A 21,550-nucleotide genomic window follows, 5' to 3' on the forward strand; every position below is an offset into this window, starting at 1 on the left:
ATAAGTATATCAAGGGTAAGAGGATAACGAGGGAAAGAGTGGGGCCCATCAGGGACCATAGTGGAAAGCTGTGTGTGGAGCCAGAGGATGTAGGAGATGTTTTAAATGATTTTTTTGCATTGTTTTTACGAGGGAGGAGGGCGATGAGGACTTAGAAATGGAGCAGGAGGGTTGTGATGTTCTTGAGCATATTGCTATTGACAGGGAGGTGGTGCTGGAGGCTCTGGCAGGCTTAAAAGTGGATAAGTCTCCGGGCCCTGACGAGATGTATCCCAGGATGCTGAGAGAGGCAAGGGAGGAGATTGCGGGGGCTCTGGCACAAATTTTCAGAGCCTCTCTTGCAACAGGGGATGTACCGGAGGACTGGAGGATAGCTAATGTGGTGCCATTATTTAAAAAGGGCAGTAGGGATAAACCTGGGAACTACAGGCCGGTGAGTCTGACATCGGTGGTGGGGAAGCTGCTAGAAAAGATTCTGAGGGACAGAATCAGTCTTCACTTGGAGGATCAAGGGTTAATTAAGGATAGTCAACATGGCTTTGTTAAGGGAAGGTCGTGTCTGACTAACTTGATTGAATTTTTTGAAGGGGTGACCAAGGAGGTAGATGGGAGTAGTGCAGTGGATGTGGTATACATGGATTTCAGTAAGGCTTTTGACAAGGTCCCACACAGGAGACTAGTCAAGAAGGTAAGAGCCCATGGGATCCAGGGCACCTTGGCAAAATGGATTAAAAAAACTGGCTTAGTGACAGAAGGCAGAGGGTGATGGTAGAAGGGTGCTTCTGTGACTGGAGGCCGGTGTCCAGTGGGGTGCCGCAGGGATCGGTGTTGGGTCCCTTACTGTTTGTAATCCACATAAATGATCTGGATGTCAACGTACAGGGCATGATCAGCAAGTTTGCAGATGACACAAAGTTAGGGGGGGGTGGTGAATAGCGAGGAAGGGATCTGCAAGCTGCAGGAAGATATAGATGAGATGGTTAGATGGGCGGAGCAGTGGCAGATGGAATTTAATCCTGAAAAGTGCGAGGTGATGCACTTTGGCAGAAATAACTTGGAGAGGGAGTACACCATGAATGGAAGGACCCTAGGGAAGACAGGGGTACAGAGGGACCTTGGAGTACAGGTACACAAGTCCTTGAAGGCAGCAGGACAGGTGGACAGGGTGGTTAAAAAGGCATATGGGTTACTGGCCTTCATTAGCCGGGGCATCGAATATAAAAGTAGGGGGGTAATGATGGAATTGTACAGAACACTGGTGAGGCCACAGCTGGAGTATTGTGTACAGTTCTGGTCACCACATTATAGAAAGGATGTGATAGCTTTGGAGAGGGTGCAGAGGAGATTCACCAGGATGCTGCCAGGGATGAAGGGCCTCGGCTATGAGGAGAGACTGGGCAGACTGGGGTTGTTTTCCCTGGAGCAGAGAAGGCTGAGAGGGGACATGATCGAGGTGTACAAGATCATGAGGGGCATGGATAAGGTCGATGGCGGGGAACTTCTTCCACTGGTGGAAGGTTCAACAACGAGGGGACATAGATACAGGGTAAGGGGAGGGAGGTTTCGGGGGGATGTGAGAAAGAACTTTTTCACCCAGAGTGTGGTTGGAGTCTGGAACTCACTGCCTGGGGTGGTGGTGGAGGCGGAAACACTCACAACGTTTAAGAGGCATTTGGATGGGCACTTGAAATGCTACAACATTCAGGGCTACGGTCCAAATGCGGGAAAATGGGATTAAAATTAGACTGTGTTTGGTAATGGGCGGCACGGACATGATGGGCCGAAGGGCCTCTTTCTGTGCTGTAGGACTCTATGACTCTATGACAGTACTCCAGGTGCGGTCTCACTAGGGCCCTGTACAACTGCAGAAGGACCTCTTTGCTCCTATACTCAACTCCTCTTGTTATGAAGGCCAACATTCCATTGGCTTTCTTCACTGCCTGCTGTACCTGCATGCTTCCTTTCAGTGACTGATGCACTAAGACACCCAGATCACGTTGTACGTCCCCTTTTCCTAACTTGACACCATTCAAATATTAATCTGCCTTGCTATTCTTACCACCAAAGTGGATAACCTCACACTTATCCACATTAAACTGCATCTGCCATGCATCCGCCCACTCACACAACCTGTCCAAGTCACCCTGCAACCTCATAGCATCTTCCTCACAGTTCACACTGCCACCTAGCTTTGTATCATCGGCAAATTTGCTAATGGTACTTTTAATCCCTTCATCCAAGTCATTGATGTATATTGTAAATAGCTGCAGTCCCAACACCGAGCCTTGCGGTACCCCACTAGTTACTGCCTGCCATTCTGAAAGGGACCCATTTATCCCCACTCTTTGCTTTCTGTCTGTCAACCAACTTTCTATCCATGTCAGTACCCTACCTCCAATACCATGTGCTTTAATTTTGCCCACCAATCTCCTATGTGGGACCTTGTCGAAGGCTTTCTGAAAGTCGAGATGCAGCGCGGAAGCAGGCCCTTTGGCCCACCATGTGCACGCCGACCAGCGATCCCCGCACACTATAATGCACACTATCACTATCATACACACACTAAGGGACAATTTACAATCTTTACCGAAGCCAATTGACCAACAAACCTGCACGTCTTTGGAGAGCGTGGGAGGAAACTGGTGATCCCGGGAAAAACCCACACAGGTCTCGGGGAGAACGTACAAACTCCGTACAGACAGCGCCCCTAGTCAGGATGGAACCCGGGTCTCTGGCGCTGTGAGGCAGCAACTCTACCGCTGCGCCACTGTGCTGTGGAGCAAAGTTTTGTTTCAATTTAAAAAGTGGGAAAGTTGAGGTAAATATGCACGCACTGTATGGCATCACTGTTCATCAGTCTGAAGAAGGGTCTCGACCCGAAACGTCACCCGTTCCTTCTGTCCAGAGATGCTGCCTGACCCGCTGCGTTACTCCAGCACTCTGTGTCTATGTTCGACCGTATGGTATTATACATCCTTTTAATGTGATCACCCAAAGGGTGGTGGGTGCGTGGAACGAGCTGCCGGAGGAGGTAGGTGAGGCTGGGACTACCCCAACGTTTAAGAAATGTTTAGACAGGTACATGGACAGGACAGGTTTGGAGGGATGTGGACCAAGCGCAGGCAGGTGGGACTAGTGTAGCTGGGACACTGTTGGCCGGTGTGGGCGAGTTGGGCCGAAGGGCCTGTTTCCACGCTGTATCACTCTACGACTCTATTACTCTATGTTGATTTAAGTCTGACTTCTCCCAAGTGCAGTGAGCATCTGTTGACAGAGGACAGTGTAACAAGACTGGTCTCGACCCGAAACGCCACCCATTCCTTCTCTCCAGAGACGCTGCCTGACCCGCTGGGTTACTCCAGCGTTTTGTGTCTACCTTCGATTTGAACCAGCATCTGCAGTTATTTTCCGACACAACTTGCCACTTCACTGCGATTTCTCCTCAAGGTATGTCTACTTTGAAGAAGTTCTCCTCCTCTCTTCAGCGAGAGTTTAGCGACATGCTCTCTCGATGCTCCCCCTCTGTGATTTCCTCCTGCCCTCCAACGGCGGCACGGTGGCGCAGCGGTAGAGTTGCTGCCTTACAGCGAATGCAGCGCCGGAGACTCAGGTTCGATCCTGACTACGGGCGCCGTCTGCACGGAGTTTGTACGCTCTCCCCGTGACCTGCGTGGGTTTTCTCCGAGATCTTCGGTTTCCTCCCACACTCCAAAGACGTGCAGGTTTGTAGGTTAATTGACTGGGTAAATGTGAAAATTGTCTCTAGTGTGTGTAGGATAGTGTTAATGTGCGGGGATCGCTGGGCGGCGCGGACCCGGTGGGCCGAAGGGCCTGTTTCCGCGTTGTATCTCTAAATCTAAATCTAAAAACTCTAATGCCTCTGTCCCTCTCTTTCCCCTCCCCCTTCCCAGCTCTCACATTAGTCTTCCTGTCTCCGACTACACCCTACCTTTGTCCCGCCCCCCTCCCCTGACATCAGTCTGAAGAAGGGCCTCGACCCGAAACGTCGCCCATCCCTTCTCTCCTGAGATGCTGCCTGGCCCGCTGAGTAGTTACTCTGGCATTTTGTGTCCCCCTTCAATTTGAACCAGCACCTGCAGTCATCTTCCTGCACATGACCGTGCCCAGTGTCACTATTTCCACATTGTATCCAGCCGCCACATCATTAACCACTATCCCCTGAAACACTGTGTAGGAAGGAACTGCAGATGCTAGTGTACACTGGGGACAGACAGAAAATGCTGGAGTAACTCAGCAGGACAGGCAGCATCTCTGGAGGGAAGGAATGGGTGACGTTTCGGGCCGAGACCCTCCTTCAGACTGGGCTGGTTTCACTGTCCTCCAGATTAAATGTCACGGATTGTAATTCCTTGTTGACACCTTATTTAACTGTGTTACGTACCAGCAACGGGACACTGATTTTTTTACTTGCTGCATCTTTTCAAGCCAATTATCGCATTAACACACAAATACACAGTCATAGAGTGATGCAGTGTGAAAACAGGCCCTTCGGCCCAACTTGCCCACACCGGCCAACATGTCCCACCTACACTAGTCCCACCTGGCTGTGTTTGGCCCATATCCCTCCAAATCTGTCCTATCCATGTACATGTCCAAGGTGCCCCATCTAAACTAGTCCCACCTGCCAAGGTTTATTTATTAATGGTGTCTAGAATGGTTTATATATTAATGATTCATTGCACGGCTTATATTATTATTAACACCTGCTCCGAGGATGTAGAATGCAAATTAATGTATTGTCCTACGATTTACCTGATTAGACTGCGTGGTCTATTATACACCAAATGAGCCAAAACATTATGACCACCTGCCTAATATGCTGTTGGTCCTCTGTGTGCAGCCCCATATGCAGCTGTGTATTGTGACACATTCCTCCCGTGACCACCATTAACATTTTCCATGACTTGTGCCACAGTCGACCTTCTGTCGGTTCGGACCAGACGGGATAGCCTTCGTTGCCCTCGCGCATCGATGAGCCTTGGGCGCCCAACACCCTGTCTGTCGCCGGTTTGTGGTTTGTCCCTCCTCGGGCCACTGTCGGTCGGTACTCACCACAGTCTGAAGAAGGGTCTCGACCCAAAACATCACCCATTCCTTCTCTCCTGAGATGCTGCCTGACCTGCTGAGTTACTCCAGCATTTTGTGAATAAATACAATAGACAATAGACAATAGGTGCAGGAGGAGGCCCTTCGGCCCTTTGAGCCAGCACCGCCATTCAATGTGATCATGGCTGATCATTCTCAATCAGTACCCCGTTCCTGCCTTCTCCCCATACCCCCTGACTCCGCTATCCTTAAGAGCTCTATCTAGCTCTCTCTTGAATGCATTCAGAGAATTGGCCTCCACTGCCTTCTGAGGCAGAGAATTCCACAGATTCACAACTCTCTGACTGAAAAAGTTTTTCCTCATCTCAGTTCTAAATGGCCTACCCATTCGATTTGTACCAGCATCTGCAGTTAATTTCTTATACAGCTGACCGGGAGCACCCCACAAGCCTTGCCGTTTCAGAGATGCTCTGACCCAGTCGTCTGGCCATAACAATTTGGCCCTTGTCAAAGTCGCTCGGGTCTTTACTCCTGCCCATTTCTCCTGCATCCAACACGTCAACTTCAAGAACTGACTGTTCACTTGCTGCCTAATATATCCCACCCCTTGACAGGTGCCATTGTAACAAGATAATCAATGCTATTCACTTCGCCTGTCAGTGGTCATAATGTTTTGGCTCATCGGTGTATAGTTTTGATGTTCCATTCTTGGCTTCAAGCCAAATAAATCTTTAAAATGCGCGCACGATAGTGTAAAATCTGTCGTATTTTCACGAAATAGTAACTTTGACGATAAAAATATAAATATTAAATAAATAAATATATATAATTGCAGAGAATTGTGGATGCAGCCCGGACCATCACGCAAATCAAGTTCCATTCCATTGACTCCATCTACACCTCACGCTGCCTCGGCAAGGCCAGCAGCACAATCAAGGACCAGTCGCACCCCGGCCACTCCCTCTTCTCCCCTCTCCCATCGGGCAAAAGGTACAGAAGTGTGAAAACGCACAGCTCCAGATTCAGGGACAGTTTCTTCCCAGCTGTTATCAGGCAAAAGAACCATCCTATCACCAACTAGCGAGCGGTCCTGACCTCCCATCAACCTCAGTGGAGACCCTCGGACTATCTTTAATCGGACTTTACTGAACTTCAATGGCTGAGGCTCCATAAGGCGCTGGTCAGGCCACATTTGGAATATTGTGAGCAATTTTTGGCACCTTATCTGAGGAAGGATGTGCTGGCCCTGGAGAGGGTCCAGAGGAGGTTTACAAGAACAATCCCAGGAATGAGTGGGTTAACATCCGATGAGCGTTTGTCAGCACTGGGCCTGTACTCACTGGAGTTTAGAAGGATGAGGGGGGACTTCATTGAAACATACCGAATAGCGAAAGGCCTGGATAGAGCGGATGTGGAGAGGATGATTCCACTGGTGGGAACGTTCTTTAATTCTGAGGCTCTAACCTCTAGTCTAGGACTAGAGGTTGTAGCCTCAGAATTAAAGAACGTACTTTAGGAAGGAGATGAGGAGGAATATTCTTTGCCACAGAAGGCTGTGGAGCCCATGTCAGTGGATATTTTTAAGGCAGTGGTAGATAAAATCATTATTAGTGCGGGTGTCAGGGGTTATGGGGAGAAGGCAGGAGAATGGGGTTAGGAGGGAGAGATAGATCAGCCGTGATTGAATGGCAGAGTAGATTGATGGGCCGAATGGCCTAGTTCTGCTCCTATTACTTATGACCTTATGAAGGACACTTCATTTATTTTTGTATTTGTATATTTGTATTTTTGCCTTACATAGAAACATAGAAAATAGATGCAGGAGTAGGCCATTCGGCCCTTCGAACCTGCACCGCCATTCAATATGATCATGGCTGATCATCCAACTCAGTATCCCGTACCTGCCTTCTCTCCATACCCCCTGATCCCTTTAGCCACAAGGGCCACATCTAACTCCCTCTTAAATATAGCCAATTAACTGGCCTCAACTACTTTCTGTGGCAGAGAATTCCACATTCACCACTCTCTGTGTGAAAAAAAACGTTCTCATCTCGGTCCTAAAAGACTTCCCCCTTATCCTTAAACTGTGACCCCTTGTTCTGGACTTCCCCAACATCGGGAACAATCTTCCTGCACATCGGGAACAATCTTCCTGCATATTCTTCTTACATTAAGAATAAATTAAATATAACAATTTCTATATTGAAATCTTTGTTTTAAATGAAATCTGTTCAACATGCCTCACAGCGCCAGGGACCCGATTCGATCCCGACTACGGGTGCTGTCTGTACGGAGTTTGTACGTTCTCCCCGTGACCTGCGTGGGTTTTCTCCAGGTGCTCCGGTTTCCTCCCACGCTCCAAGGACGTACAGGTTTGTAGGTTAATTGGCTACAGTGAAGAATGTAAATTGTCCCTAGTGTGTGTGTGTGTGTGTAGGATAGTGCTAGTGTCCTATCATTGGTCGGCGGGGTCTCAGTGGGCCGAAGGGCCTGTTTCTGTGGTGTGTCTCTAAACTGAACTAAACTAAACTAGGCACCCAGATGCCAGAGGTCATCTCAGTGGAGCGTGGACAAAAGATTCTAGAGTTGGGACCAGCTTTGCTGGAAATCCATTACCGCTGACTATTTGCGATGTACGTGAACTGAACAGGTCATAAGGAATAGTAGAATTAGGCCATTCGGCCCATCGTCTACTCCGCCAGTCAATCATGGCTGATCTGTTTCTCCCTCCTAACCCCATTCTCCTGCCTTCTCCCCATAACCTCTGACACCCGTACTAATCCAGAATCTATCTATCTCTGCCTTAACAATATCCACTGACTGGGCCTCCACAGCCTTCGGTGGCAAAGAACTCCACCGATTCCACTGACCACTGGGTGGCGCCAGCAATGGCTGCCTCGCCAACAGTCTGCCCTTTCTTTCCTTCTTTGTGTCTGCTTTGTATGTGTCAAATGTATGTTTTTAGTGTTCTTTAGCTTGTTTTATGTGGGGGGGGTGGTGGGGGGGGGGGGGGGAGTTGAGGGAAACTTTTTCTAATCTCTTACCTCGACGGAGATGCGATTTTTTCCCCATATCGTATCTCCGTCCGCACTGCGGCCTAACATCGTGGAGCTGGCGGCCTTTGCTGGAGACCGACTGCGTGAGCTCCAACCGCAGGAGCCTGTGGGACTTTAACATTGCGGAGATTTAACTAAAGAGTTCAAAATGATGATGAGCGTGAACGGCAAGATCTGATTCCAAAGATCTGCTTCTTCAGACCAGGACATTTGTATCATAGATGGGAGGCCATGTTGCAGTTGTATAAGACGTTGGTGAGGCCGCATTTAGAGTATTGTGTGCAGTTCTGGGCACCGTGTCGACAATAGACAATAGGTGCAGGAGTAGGCCGTTGGGCCCTTCGAGCCAGCAACGCCATTCACCTTGATCATGGCTGATCATGCACGTGCAAGAGAAAAGATGTTGTCAAGCTGCTATGGGTTCAGAGAAGATTTACGAGGATGTTGCCAGGACTGGAGGGTGTGAGCTACTGGGAGAGGTTGAGCAGGTTGGGTCTCTATTCCATGGAGCGCAGGAGGATGAGGGATGATCTTATAGAGGTGCACAAAATCATGAGAGGAATAAATCGGATAAACACACAGTCTCTTTCCCAGAGCAGGGGAATGGAGGACCAGAAGACATAGGTTTAAGATGAAGGGGGAAAGATTTAATAGGAACCTTAGGGGTAACGTTTTCACACAGGGGGTGGTGGGTGTATTGAAAGAGCTGCCGGAGGAGGTAGTTGAGGCAGGGACTATCGCAACATTTAAGTAATAATTGGACAGGATAGGACAGGTTTATATATGGGTCAAACGCAGGCAGGTGAGACTAGTGCAGAAGGGACATGTTGGTCGGTGTGGGCAAGGTGGGCTGAAGGGCCTGTTTTCACACTGTATATGGCTCTATGACTCTGTATGACAATGTAGGTCCCATCAAATGTGAAGCTGGATTAATAATTTTTATGATACATCCATAAGTACAACACGGGACTAAATCAGTATACCGTCCTGCCACCACTGTCAATGGGACTGAGCTAAAAAATAGTCTCTTTAGTTTAGTTTAGAGACTCAGCGCGGAAACAGGCCCTTCTGCCCACCGAGTCCGGTCGATCAGCGATCCCCTAACACTAACACTAGAGCTGTACCCTAACACTATCCAACACACACTGGGGACAATTTACAATTATACCAAAGCCAATTAACCTACAAACCTGCACGTCTTTGGAGTGTGGGAGGAAACCGGAGCGCCCGGAGAAAACCCACGCAGGTCACGGGGCAGAACGTACAAACTCCGTACAGACGGCACCCGTAGTCAGGATCGAACCCGGGTCTCTGGCGCTGAGAGGCAGCAACCGTGCTGGCCATGCATTTACAAAACTGCGTCAACTCATAGGGTGAAGTGCGACAGGGGATGAGGCTGGTCTCAGGGCAAACAGCTGGTCAAAACAGCACGGAAACAGGCCCAACCTTCCCAATGCCGACCAAGATGTCCCATCTACACTAGTCCCACCTGCCCATGTTTGACCCATCGGTGTACAGCCAAAACGGTACACGATAGTGCAACAATTTTAGGCCCACCTTACTCACCGTCATCCCTTTTCTGTTGTAAGAAGTTTCGTTGAAATCGGTGTTATATTTTTTAAGTTATTCACATTTTAAACTTTAACTCTGTCTCCTAGGGAGGGAAGGGAGGGTGTGGAGGGAAGGAAAGAGGGGGGAGGAGGGAGGATAAGGGGGGGGTTGAGGGGGATGGAGTGGGGGAGGGGAAGGGATGGGGAGGGGGAGTGGAGGTGGGAGGGGGAGGGAGCTGCACCAATGCAGGAGAGGTTTGGGCCCAACGGGTCCACTTGGTCTAGCATCCCTCTAAACCTGTCCTATCCACATACCTGTCCAAATTCCCTTTAAATGGTGTCGTAGATTCACAGAGCTTGGAAGCGGGCCCCTTGTGCTGTTGTAGTGCAAGGCAAATAAAGATGATTTATTCAGAAAACTCGAAAGCGTGGGGGGGGGGGGGGGGGGGGGGGGGGGTGGGGGAATAGAATTTAATCAGAAAAAGTACAGCAGTTTTTCCCCCCCATTAAAATCTGGGAAATAGCAACAAAATGATAGTCAGTGAAAGATAGCTCTGCACAAATTTAAATTCAGTCAGAAACTGTATGATTAGCTGTGGAATCCACCAAACATTCTCACCACACAACCAAAAAGAAGAAAAAAAAAGGCAACAAAAGTTCCTTGTCTTCATTTAATTCCAGTGAACATTTGTGGTAAGCCTCGGTTTGAAAATCGGAATCAAACATGATCACCAACAGATGAGGCGGAATTTTATTTTTTAAACATTTAATATTTTATTGACAAATCACAACCTTCTTTATTTTTCGTCTTCTAGTTTTTCCTTCCACTCACAAGTTCTAGGAGTGGGATTAGGCCCATTCGGCCCATCGATTCTACTCCGCCGTTCAATCATGGGCTGATCTACTCCTTCAAGGAGTCGTACAGCACCGAGACAGGCCCTTCGGCCCAACTTGCCCGTGCCGACCAAGCCGCCCCTTCGGGACTGGTCCCGCCTACCCGTGTTTGGGGGACGTGGAGCATTGTGGGGTGGGGGGAGAGGGGCATCAATGGCTTATGCTTGGTCAGGCCCATCCTGCAACGCTGCCATGACAACGGGCCTTCACAGCCAGGTTAACAGACTACATTTACACCAGCTTAACATATACTCATCATAACAAATACTTGCGGTGCAGGCTCGAAGGGCCGAATGGCCTACTCCTGCACCTATTTTCTATGTTTCAGCCTTCAATCATGAAGAGCGGCAACTAAACACAGCAACGCCCTTGCATACTGTCTCAGTGCACTATTCCTACTTTGGTCAACGTGGGTTGTTTTTAAATGTGCTATACAAATAAAATTGACTTGACTTGACTTGACATATACTTTTAACCGAGATTGTGCTCAAGTAGAGTAATACATTTACTGAAGTGTCTGCAACAAAAGGAATTTCACTGTACATGTGACAATAAGGCACCATCGAACTGTTGTCTGCAGGAAGCAACTGCAGATGCTGGTTTACACAAAATGCTGGAGTAACTCAGCGGGACAGGCGGCCTCTCTGGAGAGAAGGAATGGGCGACGTTTCGGGTCGAGACCAGAAGTCCGAGTCTGAAGAAGGGTCTCGCCCCAACACATCACCCATTCCTTCTCTCCAGAGATGCCGCCTGTCCCGCTGAGTTACTCCAGCATTTCGTGTCGAACTGCCTTTTTAGTTTAGTTCGGAGGGACAGCGCGGAAACAGGCCCTTCGGCCCACCGAGTCCGTGCCGACCAGCGATCCCCGCACATTAACACTGTCCTATACAAGAAAAGGGGACAATTTACAATTACTCCAACCCAATTAACCTACAAACCTGTACTTATTTGGAGTGTGGGAGGAATTTAGAAGGATGAGGGGGGATCTTATTGAAACATATAAGATAATTAGGGGATTGGACACATTAGAGGCAGGAAACATGTTCCCAATGTTGGGGGAGTCCAGAACAAGGGGCCACAGTTTAAGAATAAGGGGTAGGCCATTTAGAACGGAGATGAGGAAGAACTTTTTCAGTCAGAGAGTGGTGAAGGTGTGGAATTCTCTGCCTCAGAAGGCAGTGGAGGCCAGTTCGTTGGATGCTTTCAAGAGAGAGCTGGATAGAGCTCTTAAGGATAGCGGAGTGAGGGGGTATGGGGAGAAGGCAGGAACGGGGTACTGATTGAGAGTGATCAGCCATGATCGCATTGAATGGTGGTGCTGGCTCGAAGGGCTGAATGGCCTACTCCTGCACCTATTGTCTATTAAACCGGAGCACCCGGAGAAAACCCACGCAGGTCACAGGGAGAACGTACAAACTCCGTACAGGCAGCACCCGTAGTCAGGATCGAACCAGGGTTTCTGGCGCTGTGTGGCAGCAACTCTACCGCTGCGCCACCGTGCTGCCCATTAATTAGTTTTTCAACTCCCCCTCCCACTCCCAGTCTGACCTTTCTGTCATGGGCCTCCTCCAGTGCCATAGTGAGGCCCACCGCAAATTGGAGGAACAGCACCTCATATTTCGCTTGGGCAGCTTGCAGCCCAGCGGCATGAACATCGACTTCTCCAACTTTAGATAGTTCCTCTGTCCCTCTCTTCCCAGATCTCCCACTGTCTTCCTGTCTCCACCTATATCCTTCCTTTGTCCCGCCCCCCTGTCATCAGACTGAAGAAGGATCTCGACCCGAAACGTCACATAGAAACATAGAAAATAGGTGCAGGAGTAGGCCATTCGGCCCTTCGAGCCTGCACCACCATTCAATATGATCATGGCTGATCATCCAACTCAGTATCCCGTACCTGCCTTCTCTCCATACCCCCTGATCCCTTTAGCCACAAGTGCCACATTTAACTCCCTCTTAAATATAGCCAATGAACTGGCCTCAACTACCTTCTGTGGCAGAGAATTCCACCATTGTCACCCATTCCATCTCTCCTGAGATGCTGCCTGACCTGCTGAGTTACTCCAGCATTTTGTGAAATAAATACCTTCGGTTTGTACCAGCATCTGCAGTTATTTTCTTACACAATTAGTTTTTATAAATCACCATTCCCCGCTCCCTCTCTGTGACAGGATGCATTAAAACACAACAGTCACATAATTTTCACGCACATTTGGTTCACTGGAACGTGCTCTGCTTCTATAATCAAATGTCCTGACTGGATTTTTCCGCTGTTGCAGAAATGAGCTGTAACACCGACCATGAAATCAACAGGGAATTCAAGGGAATGTTACGGGAGCTATGTAATGTCAGTACCTTTTGTAGGGTCACTCCAAATTAAATCTAACCTTGGGAAAATTCTCACGTTTTAAACACTAGTGGAGTTTGACTACATATTTTTTTTTAAATGATTTTTAAAAAACGTCTCTTTCCATATTGGTTGAATCTAACATTTGGAAAATTCACGTGTTTTAAACAAGAGGAGTTTGCCTCTTAATGTTTATATTTTAGTTTAGAGATACAGCGCGGAAACAGGACCTTCGGCCCACCGTGTCCGCACCGACCAGCGATCCCCGCACACTAACACTATCCTACACACGCTGGGGACAATTTACAATTGCACTAAGCGGTGAATCTGTGGAATTCTCTGCCACAGAAGGTAGTTGAGGCCAGTTCATTGGCTATATTTAAGAGGGAGTTAGATGTGGCCCTTGTGGCTAAAGGGATCAGGGGGTATGGAGAGAAGGCAGGTACAGGATACTGAGTTGGATGATCAGCCATGATCATATTGAATGGCGGTGCAGGTTCGAAGGGCCGAATGGCCTACTCCTGCATCTATTTTCTATGTTTCTAAGCCAATTAACCTACAAACCTGCACGTCTTTGGAGTGTGGGGGGAAACCGGAGCACCCGGAGAAAACCCAGAGTCAAGGGAAGAACGTGCAAACTCCGTACAGACAGCACCCGTAGTCAGGATCGAACCTGGGTCTCTGGCGCTGTGAGGCAGCAACTCTATCGCTGTGCCACCGTATATTTATTAAACAACAAAACATTTTCTTTTAAAAGTTTTTTTCCATATTGTTTAAATCTAACGCTGGGAAAACTCACACGTTTTAAACAAGAGAGGTTTGCCTCTCTCTATATATATATATTTAATTTTTTTGAACAAAAGATTAATAAAAAAATCTTTTTCCATATAGATTGAATCTAACATGGGGGAAAATTCACGTGTTTTAAACTTATATATAACCGCTTATATAAAAACATAGATTTATATAAACATAGATTTATAAAAAGACTATTTCCCCATTGACTGCATCTAACGTTGGGGAAATTCACATGTTTTAAACAAGACAGAAGTGTGTGCATTATATATGTACTCTGAGGCTGTGACCTCTGGTCCTAGACTCTCCCACCAGTGGAAACATCCTCGCCACATCCACTCTATCCAAGCCTTTCACTATTCGGTACGTTTCAATGAGGTCCCCCCATCATTCTTCTAAACCCCAGAGTACAGGCCCAGTGCTGACAAACACTCATCATATGTTAACCCAAGAGACAATTTATCTTTAGAGTTTAGAGCTCAGAGAAACTGCGCGCAAACAGGCCCTTCACTGAGACCGTGCCGACCAGCGAAATCCGCCCACTAGCACCATCCTACACACACTGGGGACAATGTACAACTATACCAAGCCGATTAACCTACAAACCTGTACGTCCTTGGAGTGCACAAAGTAAGTACAGAAAAGCACCCATAGTCAGGATTGAACCCGGGTCTCTGGCATTGGGAGGCAGCCCTTGTTATGCTAAAGGCTTTGTCAGTCCTTTCGTCATTTTTGGGTCTAATTCCTGGAACTCCCTCTTCGACACAGGTGGCCCGGTGGCGTAGCGGGTAGAGCCACTGACTCACAGCGCCGGAGACCCGGGTTCGATCCCGACTACGGGCGCTGTACTGTAAGGAGTTTGTACGTTCTCCCCCGTGACCTGCGTGGGTTTTCTCCGAGATCTTCGGTTTCCTCCCACACTCCAAAGACGTGCAGGTTTGCAGGTTAATGGGCTTGGTGTAAGTGCAAATTGTCCCCAGTGTGTATAGTTGTACATTGTCCCCAGTGTGTGTAGGATAGTGCTAGTGGGCGGGGATCGCTGGTCGGCAGGTCTCAGTGGGCCCAAGGGCCTGTTTCCGTGCAGGTTCCGGTGGGCCGAAGAGACTCTTTCCGCTCTGTATCTCTAAACTGAACCAAACTAAACTGTACCGCGGAAGAATGCTCACTAGGATTACAGCGTCTCAGAAAGAACTGATTACCAACTGCTCGACGGTAGTTAAGGCTTTGGGCAATAAACAACATCACACAAAATTAAGTTAAAAAAACACTCCTAAGACACGATCTGTGACATAAATCACAACGGCTCGGCACAAAATAACCCGAAAATCAACGGTCTCTTTCACTGCAGGAGAATGGCCCGTTGGGAAGCGTAAAGTTCAACACTTACGACTGTGAATTTTCGTCGAATAAAAAGAAGTTGAAAAAAGATGCGATTTTTAATTAAAACAGTTTCACTACAAGAGAGAACAAAGTAGTGGGGCACGGCTTGGTGGGAACTATTGGGGACTCTAATGAGCACTTTGTAACTTTGTCGGCCGCCCTTCACGTGGCGACCCTTTGCATACCTTGCGTCCGGTAACGCAAAGCAACGAATTTCACCTCCACGGCGTCGCCTGTGACGATAAAGTATCAATCGGTCCCATTTTTGGGAAATAAAATGGAGTCTCCAGCATTTCGATCGTCAAGAGGGCAGGATTCAAACGTCTCGACAGCGTGGGATAGAGGTATCCTTGCAAACGGAGTCCTGGAACAGCCCTTTGGTTGATTCTGGTTACGCCTCTTTGTCCTCCTTATCTGTCAGACAGCACAGTGCCAGCTTCTGAGTGTACAGGGAAACGATGCCTAGTGGGGAAAAGGTCAAGGGAACAGCGGTTATTTCAGCATTTCAACCCAATCCCTAGGAAGTATTCTAAGGAAGCAAGTATACTTAAATATACCTGGACTACCCCTCCTCCTTCCCAGATCTCCCTCTATCTTCCTGTCTCCACCTATATCCTTCCTTTGTCCCACCCCCGACATCAGTCTGAAGAAGCCATGATCGCATTGAATGGCGGTGCTGGCTCGAAGGGCTGAATGGCCTACTCCTGCACCTATTGTCTATTGTCTATTGTCTATTGACCCGAAATGTCACCCATTCCTTCTCTCCCGAGATGCTGCCTGACCTGCTGAGTTACTCCAGCATTTTGTGAATAAATCCCTAGGAAGTATTCGGTCAATAGACAATAGACAATAGGTTCCTGAAAGTGACAACGCTAGTAGGTGGAGTGGTAAAGCAGGCTTATGTTATTCTTACCTTTATTGGTCAGGGGCATTAAGTATATGAGTCAGGATGTCGTGAGGCAGCTTCATAGGATTTTCATTAGGCCGCATTAGACAATAAACAATAGGTGCAGGAGGAGGCCATTCGGCCCTTCGAGCCAGCACCACCATTCAATGTAATCATGGCTGATCATTCTCAATCAGTACCCCGTTCCTGCCTTCTCCCCATACCCCTTGACTCCGCTATCCTTAAGAGCTCTATCCAGCTCTCTCTTGAAAGCATCCAGAGAATTGGCCTCCACTGCCTTCGGAGGCAGAGAATTCCACAGATTCACAACTCTCTGACTGAAAAAGTTTTTCCTCATCTCCGTTCTAAATGGCCTACCCCTTATTCTTAAACTGTGGCCCCTGGTTCTGGACTCCCCCGACATTGGGAACACGTTTCCTGCCTCTAACGTGTCCAACCCCTTAATAATCTTATATGTTTTGATAAGATCCCCTCTCATCCTTCTAAATTCCAGTGTATACAAACCTTGTCGCTCTAGTCTTTCAACATACGACAGTCCCGCCATTCCGGGAATTAACCTAGTCATTAAATGATACCAATTCTGACAACACGGGAGAACTATCAGTTGACCGCGGGCGCTTGTCTGTACGGAGTTTGTACGTTCTCCCCGTGACCTGCGTGGGTTTTCTCTCCCGAGATCTTAGGTTTCCTCCCACACTCCAAACACGTACAAGTCTGTAGGTTAATTGGATTCAGTAAATTTGTAGGTTGTAGGTTTTGGTTTAGTTTAGAGATACAGTGCGGAAACAGGCCCTTCGGCCCACCGAGTCCGCGCCGACCAGGTTATCAGGCAGCAATGCCACAGCTCGGGTCTCTCAGTCCCGCCGGGTGTGTTGTGTTTTCCTTACGTGAAAGCTTCGCGATGCACTTGGGCTGCTTCTCAGGAGGGATGTAGACGCAGAGGAAGTAGACAGGAGCTCCGGAGAGAGCGACGGCGATCCCAACGAGGGAGTTGAAGGTGTCGCTGTAGAGAGGAGTCACCACCAGGAACACACTGCACAGGCAGTAGATGATTGGGAAGATAAGACTCAGCTGCAAAAGAAAATCACGCCTTTTACAATCACACCTGGCTGCCAATTTCATTCTCCTTAGACTTTAGACTGGATACAGCGCGGAAAACAGGCCCTTCGGCCCACCGACTCTGTACCGACTTTCTGCCGAGTGGTCAGCGCGCAACATGGCGGCACGAATCTCTGAATGCATTCAAGAGAGAGCGAGATAGAGCTCTTAAGGATAGCGAGAGTCAGGGGGTATGGGGAGAAGGCAGGAACGGGGTACTGATTGAGAATGATCAGCCATGATCACATTGAATGGTGGTGCTGGCTCGAAGGGCCGAATGGCCTCCTCCTGCACCTATTGTCTATTGTCGCGCAGCGGTAGAGTTGCTGCCTTACACCGAATGCAGCGCCGGAGACTTGGGTTCGATCCCGACTACGGGTGCTGTCTGTATGGAGTTTGTACGTTCTCACCGTGGGTTTTCTCCGAGATCTTCGGTTTCCTCCAAAGACGTACAGGTTTGTAGGTTAATTGGCTTAGTATAAATGTAAAAATTGTCCCTAGTGTGTGTAGGACAGTATTAATGTGCGGGGATCGCCGGTCGGCACGGACGCGGTGGGCCGAAAGGGCCTGTTTCCGCGCTGTACCTCTAAACTAAACTTTAGTTTAGATACAGAGCGGAAACAGGCCCACGGACTCTGCAGCGGCTTTCTGCTGCCTGGTTAGCACGCAACAAATGTTTTCACTGGACCTCAGTAACTCAGCGGGACAGGCAGCGTCTCTGGAGAGAAGGAATGGGCGACGTTTCGGGTCGAGACCCTTCTTCAGACTGGTTAGGGATAAGGGAAAGGAGAGGTATAGACGGTGATGTGGAGAGATAAAGAACAAGGGGGAAGTCCAGAACCAGGGGGCCACACAGTTTAAGAATAAGGGGTCGGCCATTTAAAAGGGAGATGAGGAAAAACTTTTTCAGTCAGAGAGTTGTGAATCTGTGGAATTCTCTGCCTCAGAAGGCAGTGGAGGCCAATTCTCTGAATGCATTCAAGAGAGAGCTAGATAGAGCTCTTAAGGATAGCGGAGTCAGGGGGTGTGGGGTAGGATTCATGTCTGTGTTGTTAGGTTTGTTCGTTTCTTAGTACCTGAACTGATGTACAGCACTTTGGTCAATGTGGGTTGTGTTTAAATGTGCTATACAAATAAAATTGACTTGACTTGACTTGACTTGAACCATCCTACCACAACCAGAGAGCAGTGTTGAACTACTATCTACCTCATTGGTGACCCTCAGACTAGCGGAGTCAGGGGGTATGGGGAGAAGGCAGGAACGGGGTACTGATTGAGAATGATCAGCCATGATCACATTGAATGGCGGTGCTGGCTCGAAGGGTTGAATGGCCTCCTCCTGCACCTATTGTCTATTGAATGAAAGATATGCAAAAACGTGATGACTATAAAGGAAAGAGGCCATTCATTGTTAGCCGTTTGTTGGTTGAAAACAAGAAGCTGGTGCGATTTGGGTGGGGGAGGGGATGGAGAGACAGAAAGAACTGAATATGACCAGCAATCTCCTTGTACCAAAGATACTAGAGGAGCAAGATAGTCCACTCGACCCTAAAAACCGTAATGTGTCACGGCGCCATTTTAGTAGGCAGAAACGTGCAGAAACATTTATCTGTGAATTGATATATTCTGCATTTTAATAGTATCATCCCACATACTGTTCCCCCACAACACTGATTACACTGCGAGAGGCCTAGCGAAAATGGCGGACGTTACGCTCCTTTGCGTACTACACTTCAGTATAGGCGATTTCAACGGAGTGGCTCATCTTGTTCCTCTAGTATCTTTGCCTTGCACTACCCGACACATTAGGGACAATTCACAATTTTTTTTACTGATGCCAATTTAACCGTACACACTCGTTCTGAAAGGTCGCAACGCGCTAGAGTAACTCAGTAGTGTTTCCACACTAGTTCCACTGTATCCCATTTTCTTCCACGCTCCCTGCACACCAGGAACAATTTATACAGAGGCCGACCTTGTACGTCACTGTAGTGTGGGAATAAGATAACCAGTCAGCAGATTCAGGGACAGTTTCTTCCCAGCTGTTATCAGGCAACTGAACCATCCTACCACAACCAGAGAGCAGTGCTGAACTACTATCTACCTCATTGGTGACCCTCGGGCTATCCTCCTCCTGTCTCCACCTATATCCTTCCTTTGTCCCGCCCCCTGACATCAGTCTGAAGAAGGGTCTCGACCCAAAACGTCACCCATTCCTTCTCTCATGAGATGCTGCCTGACCTGCTGAGTTAGACAATAGACAATAGGTGCAGGAGGAGGCCATTCAGCCCTTCGAGCCAGCACCGCCATTCAATGCGATCATGGCTGATCACTCTCAATCAGTATCCCGTTCCTGCCTTCTCCCCATACCCCCTCACTCCGCTATCCTTAAGAGCTCTATCCAGCTCTCTCTTGAAAGCATCCAACGAACTGGCCTCCACTGCCTTCTGAGGCAGAGAATTCCACACCTTCACCACACCTTCACTCATCTCCGTTCTGAATGGCCTACCCCTTATTCCTAAACTGTGGCCCCTTGTTCTGGACTCCCCCAACATTGGGAACATGTTTCCTGCCTCTAATGTGTCCAATCCCCTAATTATCTTATATGTTTCAATAAGATCCCCCCTCATCCTTCTAAATTCCAGTGTATACAGGCCTAATTACTCCAGCATTTCGTGAATAAATACCTTCGATTTGTACCAGCATCTGCAGTTATTTTCCTGCACTTCGGGCTATCCTTGGTCGGTCTTTACTGGCTTTACCTTTTACCAAACGTTATTCCCTTATCATGTATCTGTACACCGCGAATGGCTCAATTGTAATCATGCATTGTCTTTCCGCTGACTGGTTAGCACGCAACAAAAAGCTTTTCACTGTACCTCGGTACACGTGACAATCAACTAAACTGAACTGAAGTCGGAGCACCCGGGGAAAACCCACGCAGTTCTCACAGGGAGAACATACAAACTCCCCAAAGACAGCACCCGTAGTCAGGATCGAACCCGGGTCTCTGGCGATGCACCACTGTGCTTGGTTGCAGTTTCAATTTCCAGAGATACAGTGTGGAAACAGGGCCTTCGGCCCACCGAGTCCACGCCGACCAGCGATCTACCATAGACTCCATAGTTCAAAACAGACACGATGTGATGAAGTGACACAGGGCGGCACGGTGGCACAGCGGTAGAGTTGCCGCCTTACAGTGCTTGCAGCGCCGGAGACCCGGGTTCGATCCCGACTACGGGTGCTGTCTGTACGGAGTTTGTACGTTCTCCCCGTCACCTGCGTGGGTTTTCTCCGAGATCGCCGGTCTCCTCCCACACTCCAAAGACGTACAGGTATGTGGGTTCATTGTCTTGGTAAATGTAAAAATCGTCCCTAGTGGGTGTAGGATAGTGTTAATGTGCGGGGATCGCTGGTCGGCGCGGACCCGGTGGGCCGAAGAGCCTGTTTCCGTGCTGTATCTCTGAACTAAACTAACCTAAACTAAACACAGCAGTGTTTTCCACACAGGTTCTACGTTCTCCCACTTTCTCCTCCACTCTCCGACACACGAGGGCCAATTTACACGGAGACCAAGTAACCCACAAACCCGCACGTCTTTGGAGTGTGCGAGGAAACTGGAGCGCCCGGAGAAAACCCACGCAGGTCACATGGGAGAATGTACAAACTCCACAACAGCAGCACCCGTAGTCGGGATCGAACCCGGGTCTCTGGCGCTGTGAGGCTTCAGATCTACCGTTGCGCCAATGGGCAGCCCCCCAAAGTTTTAGTCTCATTGTTTTAGAGATACGATACGGAAACAAGCCTGTCTGCCCACCGAGTCCACGCCGACCATTGATCACCCATATACCCTCGTTTATATCAAGGACACAATGTGCTGGAGTAACTCAGTAGTGTTTCCACACTCGTTCTAAGTTATCCCATTTTCACCCCCAGCTACCTAGACACTTCTCCGTGGATTGTCACCTTGTCGTGGTGGAGAAGCTCGTGTGGTCCTGAGATCCTGAGAGCGATGCCGTCTGGAGCTACGCTCCTGGTAGGGTCTCCCATGGCGGTGAGGTCGAGGGGGAGGTCCCTGACAAAGAGCAATACAACCAAGACCTCAACGTTGTAACAGGCGGAGGGAGGATGATGGCCGACGTTAGTGGAGCGTCACAACGGCTGGGTAGGCGGATGGATGAAGGCCGCAGTGGGCGGGTGCTACAGACAGGAACGTAGATGCTCCCACCCCCAGGGGTCTCGGGCAGATGAGGCTCGCCAGCTAGGAGAGGGACAACTCTGATCTGAGACCTCCACTGCCTTGTGGCCAGATCCAGTCACGGAAAAGGCTCCAGGAAGTAAACCCGCGTGGAAATCCGGAATGGGAGTCCCTGAGGCAGTTCGTCGTCATTGTCCACAACCTGGTTCTGGCAGCTCCTAGCGACCGCGCTGGTGCCAAACTGTAACGGCTCTTCTG

At 48.8% G+C, this 21,550-nt stretch overlaps 1 protein-coding gene across 4 annotated transcripts in view; it reads right to left on the bottom strand.

Moving 5' to 3' along the window:
- Window positions 1-15,022: 15,022 nt before the first annotated feature.
- Window positions 15,023-21,550, bottom strand: part of LOC144601968 (Y+L amino acid transporter 2-like) — an 85,611-nt gene continuing 79,083 nt past the window's right edge. For all 4 annotated transcript variants that reach the window (XM_078414649.1, XM_078414619.1, XM_078414630.1 and 1 more), the window contains exons 9-10: window positions 16,884-17,067; window positions 15,023-15,551 (exon numbers count right to left, since the gene is read on the bottom strand). In XM_078414649.1, coding sequence (XP_078270775.1) covers window positions 15,481-15,551; window positions 16,884-17,067 — 255 coding nt within the window. In that variant the 3' untranslated portion in view covers window positions 15,023-15,480. The remainder of the gene's footprint in view (window positions 15,552-16,883; window positions 17,068-21,550) is intronic.

The sequence above is a fragment of the Rhinoraja longicauda genome, chromosome 2, assembly GCF_053455715.1.
Source record: "Rhinoraja longicauda isolate Sanriku21f chromosome 2, sRhiLon1.1, whole genome shotgun sequence".
Classification (NCBI taxonomy): Eukaryota; Metazoa; Chordata; class Chondrichthyes; order Rajiformes; family Arhynchobatidae; genus Rhinoraja; species Rhinoraja longicauda.